At 34.5% G+C, this 20,516-nt stretch overlaps 1 protein-coding gene across 1 annotated transcript in view; it reads right to left on the bottom strand.

Moving 5' to 3' along the window:
• Nucleotides 1–20,516, bottom strand: part of LOC307068606 (disintegrin and metalloproteinase domain-containing protein 5-like) — a gene marked incomplete at both ends in the record, with an annotated part of 136,110 nt that overhangs the window by 32,812 nt on the left and 82,782 nt on the right. The window contains 2 exons of the mRNA XM_079726556.1: nucleotides 12,377–12,596; nucleotides 13,225–13,315. Coding sequence (XP_079582682.1) covers nucleotides 12,377–12,596; nucleotides 13,225–13,315 — 311 coding nt within the window. The remainder of the gene's footprint in view (nucleotides 1–12,376; nucleotides 12,597–13,224; nucleotides 13,316–20,516) is intronic.

Here is a 20,516-nt window from a genome sequence, read left to right on the forward strand (position 1 = left end):
GCCAGCCTTCCCTAGGTTAATTTTAAATGTTATTAATATAAGCATAACTAACGTTCTCAGCATAAATGTTTCATATATTGTACACGTAACAAGAATGGATTGAATGCTTGTAGAAAATCAAGTCCACTTCTCTTCATAATATTTTCTTATCCTCAAGAGAAACTTTGATCAAACTCTTAATAAATAGTTATTATCACACCCCTGTCTTCAAAATAAGAGATTTTGCTTTTCTCCATTCTCATACTATTGATGACTCTAATAAATGAACCATTCAAACTTTTCAGGCTTTTGATCTACTGGTAGTTTCTGCTTTTCTCTAATGTTTGCCTGAAGTTTCTGCTTTAGGTACAGGATAGAAACTAGGTCTTCACTGATATGTAGAAAAGATCATATCAGGTATTCTAAACTATTTGAATTCAAGAATTAGACTCACAGGTACAGGATATGGTGCTTAAGCTGATACTGAGTAGACAATTTTAGAACACACCATATGGCTGAATCAGGCTTTATTGGAATCCTTTATATCCAGGAATATAATGCCATATGAAAGCAAACTGCTAACTCAAGATCCACAGGAATAAGAATCAATTATACAGGGCTAAATTAAATAATGAGAAAAATTAACTGTGGTTATACATTTCTGATGATATATCAGAAAGCTCTTTTTCTTTCTTCTTGATGCATTTCTAATCCTCAGCTTATTAGCTATGCTTTTATAAACTGAAATGAAACATTTTAAAACTAGGAACTGGTTCTCACTAGTGCCCCCAAATTCAGAAACAATACATTTACTGTTCTTTCACTTTTTATGGTAATGTAATTATTTATAGGCTCAATAATGGTCCACCATTACCCTCCTACCATAAATAACTAGAAAACTAGACAAATTATAGAAAACAACTATTTTTACACATTGGACTACAGGCAGAACAAGACTATGATCTCTGAGAAAAAAATAAAAAACAAATGAGGTGAGCCCTCCTATTTTCCAGGCTCTTTGCTTGGAGGCAATTTCCTGACTAAGGTGTAGTGAGGAGGAATCCAAACACAGTCGGGAAATCTTGTTGAGTAAAGGAGATGGAGATTCAAGTATGTGAAGGTTAAGAGGCTGTGGAACCTAGAATTTGCTGAGAAGACTATTCTAGAGGAGGGAACTACAAATGAAAGAGTTCTATAAACCTACATAGGAACTGCCTTCTGTCTTTGGCTGAATACAATCTGCACCTGCACAGGGCTAACATCCATAAGACTGAACAAGAACTACTTCCAGAGGAAAAAAATTAGCAAGGAACTATAAGATGAATAGTTTCTGAAATCACACAACCTGGAAATCATACAAGGTCCTATCAGCATGAATGTACAGGCCATGTTGAATGCACAGAATATTCAACAGACACCATAGAAGGGTCACAACTCAGAACTGGGGCAAATTTAGCCTAAAGTAAAATTTAGGCCCTAAAATATTTACTCTATGCTTTCAAAGAGCTTAACAACAAGTCTTGAAAGGTTTAAAATGATCTGCAAGTTCTACCCAATAAAGAATTGAAGGTAATGATCAAAGAACTCAGGAGAAGATTGGAAGAAAAAAGTGAAAAGTTAGAAGTTTCTAAAAAAGAGTTAGAAAATATAAGGTACAACCAAACAGAGATGAAGAATACAATAACTGAAATAGAAAACACACTAGAATAAATCAATTATAGACTAATTGATACAGAGGAATGGATCAGTGAGCTGGAAGACAGAGTAGTGGAAATCACTAATGCTGAACAGAAAAAAGAAAAAAGAATAAGAGGAAATGAGGAAAGTTTAAGAGACCTCTGGTACAATATTCTGTGCACTAATACTCATTTTATAGAGATCTCAGAAGGAGAAGAGAGAGGGAAAGGGACTGAAAACATATTTTAAAACATAATAGCTGAAAAAAATCCCTAACCTGGAAAAGGAAGCAGACATCCAAGCACAGGAATCAGAGAAAGTTCCAAATAGGATCAACCCAAAGACGACTACACCAAGACACACTGTAGTGAAAATGGCAAAAATGAAAGACAAAGAATATTAAAAGCAAAAAGGGGAAAACAACAAATTACATACACGAGAACTCCCATAAGGCTATTAGCTGACTTTTCAGCAGAAACTTTGCAGGTCAGAAGGGGGTGGCACAATATTTTTAAAGTGATGAAAGGAAGAAAAACGACAACCAACAATACTCTAGCTGGCAGGGCTTTCATTCAGATTTGATGGCAAGATCAACAGTTTTACAGACAAGCAAATGTTAATAAAAGAGCACCACCAAACCAGCTTTACAAGAAATGTTAAAGGAACTTCTCTATGTGAATAAGAAAAGGCCACAACTAGAAACGTGAAAATTACAAAACTAAAAATCTCACTGGTTAATGAAAATATATAGTAATGGTAGTAAAAACAAAAAATCTCACTGATTAATGAAAATATATAGTAATGGTAGTAAATCAACCACATATTTATCTACATGAAAGGTTAAAAGACAAAAATAGTAAAGTCACTTATATCCACAATGAATAGTAAAGGGACATGAAAAACAAAAATACGTGAAATATGTCAAAAATGTGGGGGAAAGGGGAGTAAAATGCAGGATTGTTAAAACGTGGTTGAACTTCAGAAATCAGCAATTTAAAATTATATATATATATATATATATATAGTTTTATATAAACTCCATGTTAACCACAAACCAAAAATCTCTAATAGATACACACACACAAAAAAAGATAATGAGTGTGCAAACATAACACTAACTATAGTCATTAAATCAGAAGGTAAGAGAGCAAAAAGAGAAAGTAACAAAAAAGAGAAGTACAAAAACACTCCAAAACAAATAATAAAATAGCAATAAGTACATGACTATCAATAATTACTTTAAATGAAAGTGGACTAAATATTCCAATCAAAAGACATAGAGTAGCTAAATGAATACAGAAACAAGATCATATACATGCTGCCTACAAGAGACTCACTTCAGAACTAAAGACACACACGGACTAACTGTGAGGGAATAAAAAAGGGTATTCCATACAAATGGAAACAAAAAGAAAGCCAGGATAGCAATAATTATATCAGATAAAATAGACTTTAAAATAAAGACTGTTACAAGAAACAGAGATGATAATATAAATGATGACAATGATAAAGGGATTAGCACAAGATATGAAAACCTTTAAATATGCATACACCCAACATAGAAGCAATTAAACACATAAAGCAAATATTAACAGACATAAAGGGAGAAATTGACAGTAACACAATAATAGTGGGGGACTTTAACTCCCCACTTACAACAATGAACAGATCATACTGACAGAAAATCAGTACGGAAACACTGGCCTTAAATAACACATTAAAACAAAGAGACTTCATAGATATATATAAAACATTCCATCTAAAGCAGTAGAATACACATTCTTTTCAAGTGCACAGGGAACATTCTCCAGGAAAGATCACATGCTAGGCCACAAAACAAGTCCAGGTAAATTTAGTTGGAATCATATAAAGCATCTTTTCTGACCACAAGGTGATTGAGACTAGAAATTAACTATGAGAAAAAATAATGTGGAGCCTGAATAATATGCTACACAACAAAAATGGATCATTGAAGAAATCAAAGAAGAAATTTTAAATGCCTGGAGACAACGAAAATTAAAACACTATAATTGAAAATCCATGGAATGCAGCAAAGGTAGTTCTAAGAAGGAAGATTATAATGATACAAGCATACCTCAGGAGACAAGAAAAATCTCAAACAACTTAAACTTACTTAACAACTTAAACAACTTAAACTCCTTTAGTTACTTAAAGGAACTAGAAAAAGAACAAACAAACTCCAAAGTTATTAGAAGAAGTGAAATCATAAAGATCAGAGCCAAAATAACTAAAATAGGGACAAAAAAACCCCACACACAATAGAAGAGACCAATGAAACAAGAGCTGGTTCCTTGAAAAAGAAACAAAATTAATAAACCTTTAGCCAGACCCATCAAGAAAAAGAAGAGAGAGGGCCCAAATCAATAATACCAGAAATGGAAAAAAAAGTTACAACTAATACAACAGAAATACAAAGGATCATAAAAGATATTCCAAAAAGTATATGACAATGAAATGGACAAAGTCCTAGAAATGTACAATTTCCCAAGACTGAATAAGGGGTAAAAACAAAATCTGAACAGACCAATTACCAGTATGAAACAGAATCAGTAATTTAAAAACACTCCCAACAAACAGAAGTCCAGGACTAGATGGATTCACAGTAAAATTCTACCAAACATTTGGAAGAGAGTTAACAGCTATTTTTCTCAAATTATTCTAAAAAATTGCAGAGAAAGAAATGTATCCAAAATCATTCTAAGAGGCCATATCACCCTGATACCAAAAGCAGACCAAGATATCACACACAAAAAAGAAAATTACAAGGAAATATCACTGACAAACATAGATGTAAAAATCCTCAACAAAATATTAGCAAACCAAATCCAACAATATATGAAAAGGATCATACATCATGATGCAGTGGGAATGTATTCCAGAGATACAAAAATGGTTCAATACCCACAATTCAATCAATGTGATACACATATTAACAAATTTAAGAATAAAAATTATAGGATTATCTCAATACATGCAGAAGAATCTATTGACAAAATTCAATGCCACTTATAATACAAACTCTCAACGAAGTGGGAATAGAAGGAATATACCTCAATGTAATAAGGGACATACATGTTAATTCCATAGCTAACATCATACTCAATGGTGAAAAGCTCAAACCATTTCCTCTAAGATCAGGAACAAGACAAGAATGCCCCCTCTCACTACTTTTATTCACCATAGTATTGTAAGTCCTAGCCAGAACAATCAGACAAGAAAAAAATAAAAGAAATCCAAATTGAAAAGGAAGGAATAAAATTGTCACTTTTTGCAGATTACATGATATTATGTATAGGAAATCCTAAAAATACCACAAAAACTACTAAAGCTAATTCAGTAAAGATGCATGATACAAAACTAATATACAGAAATCTGCTCCATTTCTATACATTATCAGAGAAATTTTTTTCAAAATTCCAATTTCAGTTGTGTCAAAATAATACAACACCTAGGAATAAATCTAACTAAGGAGGTAAAAGACCAGTACTTAGAAAACTGTAAGACACTGATGAAAGTAACTGACGACAATACAAACAGATGGAAAGATGTACTGTGTTCATAGATTGGAAGAATATTGTTAAAATGTCCATACTACCTAAAGCAATCTACAGATTTAATGCAAGCCCTATCAAGATACCCATGACATATTTTCACTGAAATAGAACAAATAATTCTAAAATGTATATGGAACCACAAAAGACCCCAAATAGCCAAAACAATCTTGAGAAAAAGAACAAAGCAGGATGTATAACTCTCCCTGATTTCACACTATATCACAAAGCGACAGTAATCAAAACAATATGTTACTGGCATAAAAAAAAGACACACAAATTAATGGACCCATATAGAGCCCAGAAGTAAACCAACACACTTATGGTGAATTAATCTATCACAAAGGAAGCAAGAATAGACAATGGTAAAAAGACATCAATAAGTGATGCTGGGAAAACTGGACAGCTACATGTAAAATAATTAATTTAGAACATTTTCTCACCCCATAGACAAAAAATACACTGAAAATGGATTAAATACCTAAAAGTAAGACTGGAAACCATAAAACTTCCTGAAGAAAACATAAAAGAATGCTCTGTCATAAATTGTAGTGATAATTTTTTTTTGGTCTGTAACCTAAGGCAAAGGAAACAAAAGCAAAAATAAACAAACAGGACCTAATTAAACTCAAAAGCTTTTGCACAGCAAGGAAACCATTGACAAAAATGAAGAAAACCTACTGAATGGGAGAAAATATTTACAATGATATGACCAACAAGGGGTTAAGATGCAAAATATATAAACAGGTCATACAACTCAATATCAAGAACCCAAACTACTCAATTAAAAAATGAACAGAAGACCTGAATAGACATTTTTCCCAGGAAGACATAGAGAAGGCAAACAGGCACATAAAAAGATGCTGAAAATTCATAATCAGTTGTAACTTGTCCTTTTTCAATTTTAATTTTATTGACTTGAGTCCTCTGCTTTTTTTTCTTGATGAGTCTGGCTAAAGGTTTATCAATTTTGTTTAACTTCTCAAAGAACCAGCTTTTAGTTTCATTGATCTTAGCTATTTTTTTCTTTGACTCTATTTCATTTATTTCTGCTCTGATCTTTATGATTTCTTTCCTTCTACTAACTTTGGGTTTTGTTTGTTCTTCTTTCTCTAATTCCTTTAGGTGTAAGGTTAGATTTATTTGAGATTTTTCTTGTTTCTTGAGGTAGGTTTGTATAGCTATAAACTTCCCTCTTAGAACTGCTTTTGCTGCATCCCATAGGTTTTGGATCATCATGTTTTCATTGTAATTTGTCTCTAGGTATTTTTTGATTTCCTCTTTGATTTTTTCAGTGATCTCTTGGTTATTTAGTAGCACATTGTTTAGCCTCCATGTGTTTGTATTTTTTACAGCTTTTTTCCCTGTAGTTGATAGCTTGTCTCATAGCATTGTGGTCAGAAAAGATGCTTGATATGATTTCGATTTTCTTAAATTTACTGAGGTTTGGGGGCTTCCCTGATGGTGCAGTGGTTGACAGTCCGCCTGCCGATGCAGGGGACACGGGTTTGTGCCCCGGTCTGGGAAGATCCCACATGCCGCGGAGCGGCTAGGCCCGTGAGCCATGGCCGCTGAGCCTGTGTGTCCGGAGCCTGTGCTCCGCAATGGGAGAGGCCACGACAGTGAGAGGCCCGCGTACCACAAAAAAAAAAAAAAAAAAAAAAAAAAAATTTACTGAGGTTTGCTTCATGACCCAAGGTATGGTCTATCCTGGAGAATGTTCCATGTGCACTTGAGAAGGACGTTTATTCTGTTGCTTTCAAATGGAATGTTCTATAAATATCAATTAAGTCCCTTTGGTCTATGTGTCATTTAAGGCCTGTGTCTTTATTGGTTTTCTGTCTGGATGATCTGTCCATTGATGAAAGTGGGGTGTTACAATCCCCCACTATCATTGTATTATTGTCGATTTCTCCTTTTATGGCTGTTAGCATTTGCCTTATATTTTGATGTGCTCCTATGTTGGGTGCATATATATTTACAATTGTTATATCTTCTTATTGGATTTATCCCTTGATCATTATGTACTGTCCCTGCTTTGCCTCTTGTAACATTCTGTATTTTAAAATCTATTTTGTCTGGTATGAATATTGCTACACCAGCTTTCTTTTGATTTCCATTTCCATGAATTATCTTTTTCCATCCCCTCACTTTGAGTCTGTATGTGTCCTTAGATCTGAAGTGGGTCTCTTGTAGACAGCATATATATATAGGTCTTGTTTTTATCTCTATTAAGCCATTCTAGGTCTTTTGGTTGGAGTATTTAATACATTTACATTTAAGGTAATTATTGATATGCATGTTTTTATTGCCATTTTTTAACTGTTTTGGATTTTTTGGGTTTTTTTTCTCCCTTTGTCTTTTGTTCTCGTGTTGTGATCTGATGTCTATCTTTAGTGATGTGCTTAGATTGCTTTTTCTTTTTTGTCTGTGTATCTATTGTATATTTTTGTTGTGTGGTTCCCAAGAGGTTTCGATATAGCAGTCTATATGTACACCAGACTGTTTAAAATAGTTGATCTCTTAGTTTCAAATGCATTTCCAATATCCTGTATTTGTACTCTCCTCTTCTCACAATTGCTTGTTTTGATATCATATTTGTGTGTGGATGAATTCCTACCTTTACTTTTTGTTTGCCTTTAATGGTGAGCTTCTCCATGCATAATTTTCTCTTTTCTTGTGGCTTTTTCTTTTCTGCCTAGAGAATTTCCTTTAGGATTTTTTGTAATGCTGGTTTGGTGGTGCTGAATTCTCTTAGCTTCTGTATGTCTGGAAAACTTTTGATTTTTCCATCAAATCTGAAGGAGAGCCTTGTTGGGTAGCATATTCTTGGTTGTAGGTTTTTCCCTTTCATCATTTAAAATATGCAGAACCATTCCCTTCTGGCCTGCAGAGTTTCTGCTGAAAAATCAGCTGATAGCCTTATCAGGGTTCCCTTGTGTGTTATTTGTTGATCTTCCCTTGTGGCTTTTAATATTTTTTATTGTCTTTAATTTTTATTTATTTTATTAATATGTGTCTCAGTGTGTTAATCCTTGGGTTTCTCTTGTATGGGATTCTCTGCATTTCCTGGACTTGAGTGACTGTTTCCTTCCTCAAGTTAGAGAATATTTGGCTATAATCTCTTCAAAAATATTCTCAGGCCCTTTCTCTGTCTCTTCTCCTCCTGGGACCTCTTTACTGCAAATGTTGGTGCATTTAATGTTGTGCCAGAGGTCCCTTAGACTGCCCTCATTTCTTTTCATTCTTTTTTCTTTATTCTGTCTTCTGGCAGTGGTTTCTACCATTCTGTCTTCCAGCTCACTTATTCGTTTTTCTGCCTCAGTTATTCTGCTATTGATTCCTTCTGGTGCAGTTTTCATTTCACTTATTGCATTGTTCATCTCTATCTGTTCTTTAAATCTTCCAGCTCTTTGTTAAATATCTCTTGTAATTTCTTGGTCTGTCCCTCCATTCTTTTCCTGAGATATTGGATGATCTTTACTATCATTACTCTGAATTCTTTTTCAGGTAGTTTGTCTATCTCCACTTCATTTAGTTGTTCTTGTGGGTTTTTATTTTGCTCCTTTGTCTGGAACATTTTTCTCTACTCTCTCCTTTAGTCTAGAAATACACCCACACACCTGTGGTCAATTAATCTATGACAAATGAGGCAAGAATATACAATGGAAAAAAGACAGTCTTTTCAGTAAGTGGTGTTGGTAAAACTGGACAGCTACATGTAAAAGAATGAAATTAGAACATTCTTTAACATCATATGCACAAAAAAACTCAAAATGGATTAAAGTCCTAAATATAAGACCAGATACTATAAAACTCTTAGAGGAAAACATAGGCAGAACACTCTTTGACATAAATCAGAGCAAAATATTTTTTGAGCCCTCTCCTAGAGTAATGGAAATAAAAACAAAAATAAACAAATGGGACCTAATTAAACTTAAATGCTTGTGCACTGCAAAGGAAACCATAAACAAAATGAAAAGAAAACCCACAGAATAGGAGAAAATATTTACAAACAAAGCTACCAATGAGGGATTAATCTCCAAAATATACAAACAGCTCATGCTGCTCTATTTCAAAAAAGCAAACAACCCAATAAAAAATGGGCAGAAGATCTAAATAGACATTTCTCCAAAGAAAACAGAGAGATGGCCAAAAAGCACATGAAAAGATGCTCAACATCACTAATTATCAGAGAAATGCAAATCAAAACTACAAAAGGTATCACCTCACACCGGTCAGAATGGCCATCAACAAAAAGTCTACAAACAATAAATTCTGGAGATGGTGTGGAGAAAAGGGAACCCTCCTACACTGTTGGTGGGAACGTAAATTGGTACAACCACTGTGGAGAACAGTATGGAAGTTACTTAAAAAACGAAAAGTAGAACTACCATATGATCCAGCAATCCCATTCCTGGGCATATATCCAGAGAAAACCATAATCCAAAAGGATACATGTACTCCAATGTTCATTGCAGCACTATTTACAATAGCCAAGATTTGGATGCAACCTAAATGTCCATCTAGAGAAAAATGGATAAAGAAGATGTAGTACATATATACAATGGACTATTACTCAGCCATAAAAAGGAATGAAATAATGCCATCTGCAGCAACATGGATGGACCTAGAGAATTTTCGTATTAAGTGAACTAAGTCAGACAGAGAAAGATAACTATCATATGATATCACTCATATGTCTAATCTAATTTTTAAAATGAAACAAATTCTTATTTAAAAACAGAAACAGGGCTTCTCTGGTGGTGCAGTGGTTGAGAGTCCGCCTACCAATGAAGGGGACACGGGTTCGTACCCCAGTCTGGGAGGATCCACATGCCGCGGAGCGGCTGGGCCTGTGAGCCATGGCAGCTGAGCCTGCGTGTCCGGAGCCTGTGCTCCACAACGGGAGAGGCCACAACAGTGAGAGGCCCGCATACCACAAAAAAAAAAACAAACAAACAAAAAAACAGAAACAGACTTACAGGTATCAAAACCAAACTTATGGTTACCAAAGGGGAAACATGGTGGGGAGGGACAAGTCAGGAGCTTGGGATGAATATACACACACTACTATATATAAGATAGAAAACCAGCAAGGATCTGCAGTGTAGCACAGGGAACTCTACTCAATATTCTGGGAAAACCTATACAAGAAAAGAATCTAAGAAAAGAATGGTATATGTACATGTATAACTGAATCAATTTGCTGTACAGCTGAAATTAACACAACATTGTAAATCAACTATACTCCAATAAAAGTAAAATTAAAAAATAAATGTAAAAAATTGTTAATGATCAGAGAAATGCAAATCAAAACCACAATGAGATTATCACCTCACACCTGTCAAATGTTTATCATCAAAAGTCTACAAATGGGGCTTCCCTGGTGGCGCAGTGGTTGAGAGTCCGCCTGCTGATGCAGGGGACACGGGTTCGTGCCCTGGTCCAGGAAGATCCCACACGCCGCACAGCAGCTGGGCCCGTGAGCCATGGCCACTGAGCCTGCGCGTCCGGAGCCTGTGCTCCGCAACAGGAGAGGCCACAACAGTGAGAGGCCCGCATAGCGCAAAAAAAAAACCAAACAAAAAAAGTCTACAAATAATAAATGCTGGAGAGGGTGTGGAGAAAAGGAAACCATAGTGCACTGTTGGTGGCAATGTATTTTGCTATGGCCACTGTGGAAAACAGTATGGCGGTTTTTCAAAAACCTGAAAATAGAATTACCATGTGATCCATCAATTCCATACCTAAATATACATCCAAAGAAAATGAAAACACTAATTCAAAAAGATATATGCACCCCAATGTTCATAGCAGCATTATTTATAATAGCTAAGATATGGAAGCAACCTAAGTGTCCATCAACAGATGAATGGATAAAGAAGATGTGGTGTATATATATATACAAGAGAGTATTACTCAGCCATAAATACAAATGAAATTTTGCCTTTTGTGACAACATGGATGGACCTTGAGGGTATTACACTTAATGAAATAAGTCAGAAAGAGAAAGACAAATACTATATATTATCACATATATGGAATCTAAAATATGAAATGAGTGAACACAACAAAACAGAAACAGGTACAGAAAACAAACAAGTGGTTACCAGTGGGGATAGGGAAGTGGGGAGGGGAAAGAGAGGCACAGGTGATTAAGAATATATATAAAACAAATAAACTGCAAGTATATATTGTACAGCAAACGGACTATATCCAATATTTTATAATAACTTGAGTATAATCTATAAAAATGTTGAATCACTATGTTACATATCTGAAACTTTTATAATATCATAAATCAACTATACCTCAATAAAAAAATGTATGTATATCCTGAGCCCTCAATAAGACAGAACATAACTTTCTACTTTTTAAGTCTGGTATATACATAGTGACTTTTTTCAACAAAGTGCAATATGGAAAGAGGGGGAAAAGAGTAATTTTACAGTGAGAAATCTGGAAACATTACCTCAGCCAGGTAATCAAGATTAACGTCAACATGCACATATACTTGATATGATGAAAGTGCACTTTACCTGTGCATTTTCCTCCCAAGAACACATAAACCCAATCTAATCACAAGAAAAACATTACACAAATCCAAATTGAGGGACATTCTACAGAATATCAACCAGTTCTACTCCAAAGTGTCAAGGCCATCAAAAACAAGGAAATTTTGAGAAATTGTCAAGAGGAGCTTAAGGACACACATTTAATAAATGTCCTGTGGTATTCTGAGTGGAATCCTGCAAAAGGACACTAAGTAAAAGCCAAGGAAATCTGAATGAAGCATGGAATTCAGTTAAAAATAGTGTATCAACATTGCTTCGTTGATTATGGCAAATGTACCATACTGTTGTTAGATGTTAATAATAGGGGTGTTGCTTAGGGGTGAGGTGTTCAATATGGGCAACAGGGAAATCTGGGGGGCGATAGCATGGTCTAAAACTGAATGTGGTGATGGTTGTGCAACTCTATAAATTAATCAAAAGCAGTGAATTGTACACTTATCATGGGTGAATTTTATGGCAAATGATACCTCAATAAGGCTGTTTTAAAATGCATTGGTTGGTATATTGGCAAAATGAGTATAAGCATAAAAAATAATTTTTAAAACACTTAAAATAGTTAGTTATAATTACCATTTCAGGACCACACATAGTGCCATCTTCTACAAATGTTTGATCTCTGTCTTCGGGTTTTTCAACTGTGGTCAGTGTATCTCTAGGTGTCTTCTCTGTGTTTAGAAATGTTGATGTACACACGTCATCTCTTACATGCGTATAAATCACAGATAAATTTGTGCGTGTTACTAAAGCTTTGTGAGGCCAGGTACAAACTAATTTTCCACATAACATATTGCTAGAAGCATAACGAAGAAGAAAAGTTTCTTATTATTTACAGAAATAATGTAGATTGCTGATATAGCTAAATTTTTAAAGTATTTTACTAACTTAAATCCATATTTCAAAACTTTTCTCTAAGTAAATTTTTTTGAGCACACTGACTCATGTATGATGTGGCTCTTTTTGTTTTGTGCAGAAATGTAGCAAGGGAAAAATTAATCATTTTTGTAATCTGACAGCCATGATCTGTTCTATATTAGCTTCTGAAATTTGAGCAAATGATCATTGGTCTTTGATTTTTTTCATTAGTACAATGGGATAAATAATTCTAACTACAAATATTTGATGTATATAAATATATATTTATAATATATAGCATAAATATATAATGAATATAAAGGACCTAACACAATGCCTACCTCATCCATCAATAAACACAGGTGATTTTTATGGTCATTATTCTAACATTACAGGTACTGAACACATGTTGTTTGTAGGAAATAGGTAATACTGTTCAGCTCAGATCATGAAACAAGAGGAAACTTGTTATAAAATGGCATCTTAGCTTGTACATAATATGTTCCAGAATCTGAGCAATATACAACCTACATTCCAAACAAAATTATAATTTTCTAAATACATACGGGTAATTACAATAGTTTCGGCCACAGTTTCCAAATTTATCTCCTCTTGAATTTATTTCATCAAAACAAGCAAATGGAGCACCTCTAGATGCTAAAAGAAAAAAAGAAACTTAAGTAAGTAAATTACAACACACAATTCCAATTATCATGATAGAAACGATAGACTCAGTCTGGAAATTATAATGTTATCCCAAGGAAGGTTTATAATTACCTTGCATTAAAAAGTTGCTGGGGATAGATCAAGATTAATTACACAAAGAGCAGCATTACTCAAATGTCTATATACTATTAGAGAAATAAGCAGTCATTGCCTCTCTATTCCTCTAAACTGTTTATGTTCTGTCTTAGTTACCTACCAAATGTGAAAATAAAGTCTGCTTTTACTACAAAAAAAAAAGAGGAAAGAGATGGGATTTATAATGCAATACTGATAAGAAGCCCAAAGAGCATTTGATTTAACTCTTCCTATTCCATACTAGAGTCCTCAGCTGTGTTCCCTAGTACCCTAACAATCACTAAACAAGAACTATTGAATTTTAAAATTAGGAAGGATGTGAATGTTCATCTACTTTGGCCATTTAAAATACTTATATCTAATTTTAAGATCATGAAAAATTAAAAGATATTTAAAGCTGCCCCATCACTTTGACTTGATGATTTAGAGGTGGGTGGTGCTGCTCATTTTAATCACATGTAATAAGAACTGAGATCTTTTGTTGTCACTACTTTTAATTGACAAGGGAATTCTCCTTAGCAATTTCACAGATTTTTATAGTTGGAGAACATGATCGATAAACTTCACTCTCTCTCCTGAAAGACACAATCGGTACATATACAGTATGCTACAAAACAGGCCAAAACAGATTTGTGAGAAGAATCCACCATAATTAGCAATTCTCTTTTGAAAACACCAGCTCTTCAACTCACCAGTAAGTACTTAGCTTCTGATTGATTTGCTGCAGTCAAAATACTGATTTGATTAAATTTAATTTAAACTTCCCTACACCCCCAGATTCTATACAGGGCCAGCATTAAGATGATGCAAAATTTATGGTGACCCTTTCTTCAAATGTGCAGACACCTATGCAGGTCTACAGGGATCATGAAAAATATGACACAACCAAAAGAACACAATAAACCTCCAGAAAATGGCCCCAAAGAAGTAGAAGTCCAGGAAATGTCTGACAAGTAATTCAAAATAATTGTTCTAAAGATACTCAGAAAACTACAAAAGAAAACAGGTAAACAATTTAATGATACAGAGAAAATAATACAAGGATGAATTAAGAGGTTCAGTAAAGAGGTAGAAAACATTAAAAAAAAACAAATTTTGGAGATGAATAAATACAATGACTAACTGAAGAATTCAATAGAGCTTCACTAGCAGACTTGAACAAGTAAAGAGAGAATAAATGACCTAGGAGACAGATCAATTAAAATGACCCAGGAATGTGGATCAAAATGGCAGAGTAGGAGGTCCCTGAGCTCACCTCCCTCATGAACATATCAAAACTACAACTACTTATAGTATTACTCTCACTGACAGTGACCTGAAGACTAGAAGAATGACTCTTCTACAACCAAGGCTGTAAAGAAAGAACCACATGAAGTCTAGCAGGAGGGGAAGAGAAGTGAGCTAGTAGGGTCCCAGACCACTACTAGGTGACCCAGAAAAGGAGGGGGAAATCACAGCCTCAGGGATCCTCCCTGGGTAACAATGGGTTTGAGTCACATATTAAGCATCCCAGCCCTGGGGTGTGACACGTGGGAGAAAAGCCCCCTTACTTGGTTTGAAAAGCGGTGGGACTTCCAGAAAGCTGTAAGAAAATGAGACTCAACTCTTTCTATTTTTTTATTTTTTTTTATTGGTGTATAGCTGTTGGGAGACTTTACTCTTAAAGAGTGATACACAGACTGGCTTACTCCCATTTCCAGCACAGAAGCAGCATATTGAAAACACATTTGGGAAAGAATGGATCCGAGCACAGTAGTGTGGCTCCAGCCCCTCTGGCACAGACCAAGCCACTAACCAAGATGCAAACATTGGAGAAAAACTGGAACCGGCTCAGAAGTGCACCCACAAGCCCTTGTTCGCAACCAAGGTGGAGGCTGCCATTACAACTGAGAGAAACCCAACTCCCTCAGGGCTCCTGCTCCAGCTCCTTAGGCCTCAGCCATACCCTCAATAGGGTGGAAACTACCACTGAGCCTAGAAGTCCCAGCTCCCACCTGGCTCAGTGGGGAAGATGTGGCCCATGCTCACTTTAGTTCCAGCTGTCCCACTAAAGCCACTGGGCACACGTGGACTTGTACAGTGACAATCCCAGACAAGGACATGCCTTCAAGACTGGGATAGGTAACTGTTTCACCTAATTTCATAGAGACAAACAAAAAAAGTTAAACAAAATGAGAAATGGGAATGTTAAAAAAAAAAAGATAAAGCCCCTGAAAAATCCTAATGAAATGGTGACAAATAATTTACCTGATAAAGAGTTCAAAGCAATAGTAATAAGAATGCTAACTGAACTTGAGAAAGAATAGACAAACACAATGAGCACTTCAGCGAAGAACTAGAAAATATTTTTTTAAAAGAACCAGTCAGAGCTGAAGAATACAAGAGTGAAATAAAAAATACACTAGAAGGACATAAGAGCAGATTAGATGATACAGAAGAACATTGAAATAACCTGGAAGACAGGATAGTGGAATACACCCAATCAGAAAAGCAAAAACAATTTTTAAAAAACTGAGACAATCAAGTATATTAACATTTGCATTGTAGGGTATTCACAAGGAGAAGAGAGAGAGAAAGAGGTAGAAAATATGACTGATGAAATTATGGCTGGAAACTTCCCAATCGTGAAGAAGGAAACAGACATTAAGGTACAGGAATCCACAGACTCCTAAACAAGATGAACTCAAAGAGACGCACATCAAGATACATCACAATTAAAATGGCAAGAGTTAAATATAAAGAGAATTTTAAAGGCAATAGGAGAAAAACAAAGTCACATACAAGGGAACCCCTTAAAGGCTACAAGCTGATTTTCTCTAAAAAATTTGAAGGGCAGAAGGAATTGGCATGATATATTTAAAGTGCTGAAAGAAAAAACCTACAACCTAGTATACTCTACCCAGCAAGGTTATCATTCAGAATTGAAAAAGAGTTAAGAGAGTTTCCAAGATAAGCAAAAAGGAAACGAATTCATCACTACTAAACTGATCTTTCAAGAAAGGTTAAAGAGTCGTCTTTAACTGAAAAATAAAAATCACACAAAAAATAAGAAAATATAGGAAGGGAAAAATCTCCCTGGTAAAGACACATATAGTAAAGGCAGTGGATCAACCACATAAATTAGCTAGTACAAAAGTTAAAAGACAAAAAGTGTAAAACCAACTTTAACCAAAATAAACACATAGGGATAAACATGAAGATGTAATATATGACATCAAAAAACACAAAACCTTAGGGAAGGGAGTAAGAAATGTAGATCTTTTAGAATGTGTTAGAACAGAGAACTACAAAAACAACTAGAAAAGCAAGAAAATGTCAACAAGTACATACCTATCAATAATCACTTTTAACTGTCAAGGGACTAAATGCTCCAATCAAAAGACACAGAGTAGCAGACTGGTTTTTAAAAAAAGACCCATTTATATGCTTTCTACTAGAGACTCATTTCAGACCTAAAGACAAACATAGAGTGAAAGTGAGGGGATGGAAAAAGACGTTTTATGAAATGGAAATTTCAAAAAAAGCCAGAGTAGCAATATTCATATCAGACAAAGGAGACTTTAGAATAAAGTCCATGATAAAAGACAAAGAAGGTCATTATAAAATGATAAAGGGGTCCATAGAGAAAAGAATGTAACATTTATAAACATATATGCACCTACTATAAAGGTACCCAAATATATAAAGCAAATATTAAAAAACATAAAGGGAACAAGTGACAGGAATGCAATCATAGTAAGGAACTTTAACACCCCACTTAGATCAATGGATAGGTCATCCAGATAGAAAACCAAATAAGGAAACAGTGACCTTAAATGACACATTAGACAAGTTGGATTTGATAGTTATCTACAGGACATTCCACAGAAAATCAGCAGAATATACATTCTTTCCAAGTGCACATTTCTAGTCTCTAGGATGGATCACATGCTAGCCCAGAAAACAAGACTTAGCAAATTTAACAAGTTGAAATTATATCAAGTATCTTTTCTGACCAAAACGGTATGAAACTAGAAATAAATTACAGAAAAAACACAGAGATGTGGACACTAAACAACATGCTACTAAAAACCAACAGGTCAATGAAGAAATCAAAAAGGAAATCAGAAATTACCTTGAGACAAATGAAAATTAGAACACAACTTTCCAAAATCTAAAGAACACAACAAAAGCTGTTCTAAGAGAGAATTTTATAACAATACAGACTTACCTCGTGAAACTAGAAAAAATCTCAAATAAACAACTTAACCTACCATTTAAGGGAATTAGAAAAAGAAATAAAAACAAAGCCCAAAGTCAGCACAAGGAATGAAATTATAATAATCAGAGTGGAAATAAATAAAACAGGGTCCCAAAAAACTATAGAAAAGATCAAGAAAACCAAGAGATGGTTTTTTGAGAAAATAAACAAAATGGATAAGCCTTTAGCCAGGCTCATTAAGAAGAAATGAGAGAGGACTCAAATAAACGAAATTAGAAATGAATAGCAGAAGTTACAATGATATCACAGAAATACAAACAATCATATAACAATACCATTATACATAAACAAATTGGGCAACATAGAAGAAAGTGATTAAGTCCTAGAAACATACAATCTTCCAAGACTGAATCAGGAAGAAACAGATAAACTGGACAGACATGGATTACTGGTATGGAAATTGAATCAGTAATCAAAAAAACCCAACAAACAAAAGTCCAGGAGCAGACAGCTACACATGGGAATTCAACCAAACATTTAAAGAAAAGATAATGCTTATCTTTCTCAAACTATTAAAACAATTGAACTTGAGGGAAAACACTCAATCTCGTTCTATGAGGCAAGCATTTCTCTGATACCCAAACAAAAACACTACAAAAAAAGAAAATTACAGGCCAATATCTCTGATGAACTGAGATGCAAAAATCCTCAACAAAATATTAGCAAACAAAATTCAACAATACATAGAAAAGATCATGCAACATAATCCAGTTGGATTTATCCTAGGGACGCAGAATGGTTCAATATCCACAAATCAATCAATGTGATACACCATATTAACAAAACAGATAAATATCACCTAATTGTCTCAATAAATGCATAAAAAGTATTTGACAAAATTCAACATCCACGCATAATAAAAACTCTCAATAAAATTGGTAAAGAGGGAATGCATCTCAACATAATAAAGGCCATTTATGGCAAACCCACAGCTAACAGCATACTCATAATGACAAGCTGAAAGCTTGTCCTCTAAGATCAGGAGCAAGACAAGAATGGCTACTCTGACCATTTCTATTTAATGTAGTATCAGAAATACTAGCCACAGCAATCAGACAAGAAAAAAAAATTGCACCCGAATTTGAAGGGAAGATGTAAATCAGTCACTATTTGCAGATGATACGATACTATATATAGAATATCCCGAAGTCCCACCAAAAAAACATACAGACTAACAAATGAATTCAGTAAAGTTGCAGGATACAAGATTAATATAGAGAAATCTGTTGCTTTAAAATAAACAGTAAAATATCAGTAACGGAAAGCAAGAAACAGCGCTGCAATGAACACTGGGGTGCACATATCCTTTTGAACCATGTTTTTCTCTGGATATGTACCAAGGAGTGGGATTGCTGGGTCATCTGGTAGCTCTATTTTTAGTTTCTTAAGGAAAATCCATACTGTTCTTCATAGTGGCTGCACCAATTTACACTCCCACGAACAGTGTAGTATGGTTCCCTTTTCTCCACACTGTCTTCATCATTTACGGTTTGTAGATTTTTTGATGATGGCCATTCTGACTGTGAGGTGATATCTCACTGTAGTTTTGATTTGCATTCCTCTAATAATTAGCAATGTTGAGCATCTTTTCATGTACCTCTTGGCAATTTGTATGTCTTCTTTGGAGAAATGTCTATTTAGGTCATCTTCCAACTTTTTGATTGGGTTTGCTTGTTTTTTTGATATTGAGCCACATGCTGTTTGTAAATTTTGGAACTTTATTCCTTGTCAGTCGCATTGTTTGCAAATATTTTCTCCCATTCTGTGAGTTGTCTTTTTATTTTGTGTATGGTTTTCTTTGTTATGCAAAAGCTTATGAGTTTAATTAGGTTGCAGTTGTTTATTTTTGTTTTATTTGAATTACTCTAGAGAGAGCTCAAAAAAAGATATTGCTGTGATTTATGTCAAAGAATGTTGTGCCTATGTTTTCCACTAAAAGTTTTATAGTATCCGGTCTTACATTTAGGTTTTTAATCCATTTTGTGTTTATTATGTGTATGGTGTTAAAGGATGTTTTACTTCCAAGTTTTTACATGTAGCTGTCCAGTTTTCCCAACATCATTTATTGAAGTGACTTTCCTCCATTGTATAGTCTTGCATTCTTTGTTATAGATTAATTGACCACAGGTGTTTGGGTTCATTTGTTGAGTTTCTATCCTGTTCCATTGATCTATATTTCTGTTTTTGTGACAGTACCATACTGTTTCGATTACTGTAGCTTTGTAGTATAGTGTGAAGTCAGGGAGCCGGATTCCTCCAGCTCCATTTTTCTTTCTCAAGATTGCTTTGGCTATTCAGGGTCCTTTGTTTCTCCATACAAATACTAAGATTTCTTGTTCTAGTTCTGTGAAAAAATGTCATTGGTAATTTGAAAGGGATTACACTGAATCTGTAGATTGTCTTGGGTAGGATAGTTGTTTTGACAATATTGATTTTTCTATTCCAAGAACATGGTATATACTGTTCCATCTGTTTGTGTCATCTTCGATTACTTTTATCAGCATTTTATAGTTTTTGAAGTACAGTTCTTTTTTATTTTATTCTTTTTGATGCAATGGTAGATGGGATTGTTCCTTAATTTCTCTTTCTGATCTTTCTTTGTTAGTGTATAGAAGTGCAACAGAATTCTTTGTATTAATTTTGTATCCTGAAACTTTACCTAATTCATTGATGAGCTCTAGTCATCTTCTCGTAGCATCTTTTGGATTTTCCATGTATAGTATCATGTCATCTGCAAACAGTGACAGTTTTGCTTCTTCTTTTCCAATTTGGATTTCTTTTGCTTTTCTGATTGCT

The sequence above is a fragment of the Hyperoodon ampullatus genome, assembly GCF_949752795.1.
Source record: "Hyperoodon ampullatus genome assembly, chromosome: 20".
Taxonomy (NCBI): Eukaryota; Metazoa; Chordata; class Mammalia; order Artiodactyla; family Ziphiidae; genus Hyperoodon; species Hyperoodon ampullatus.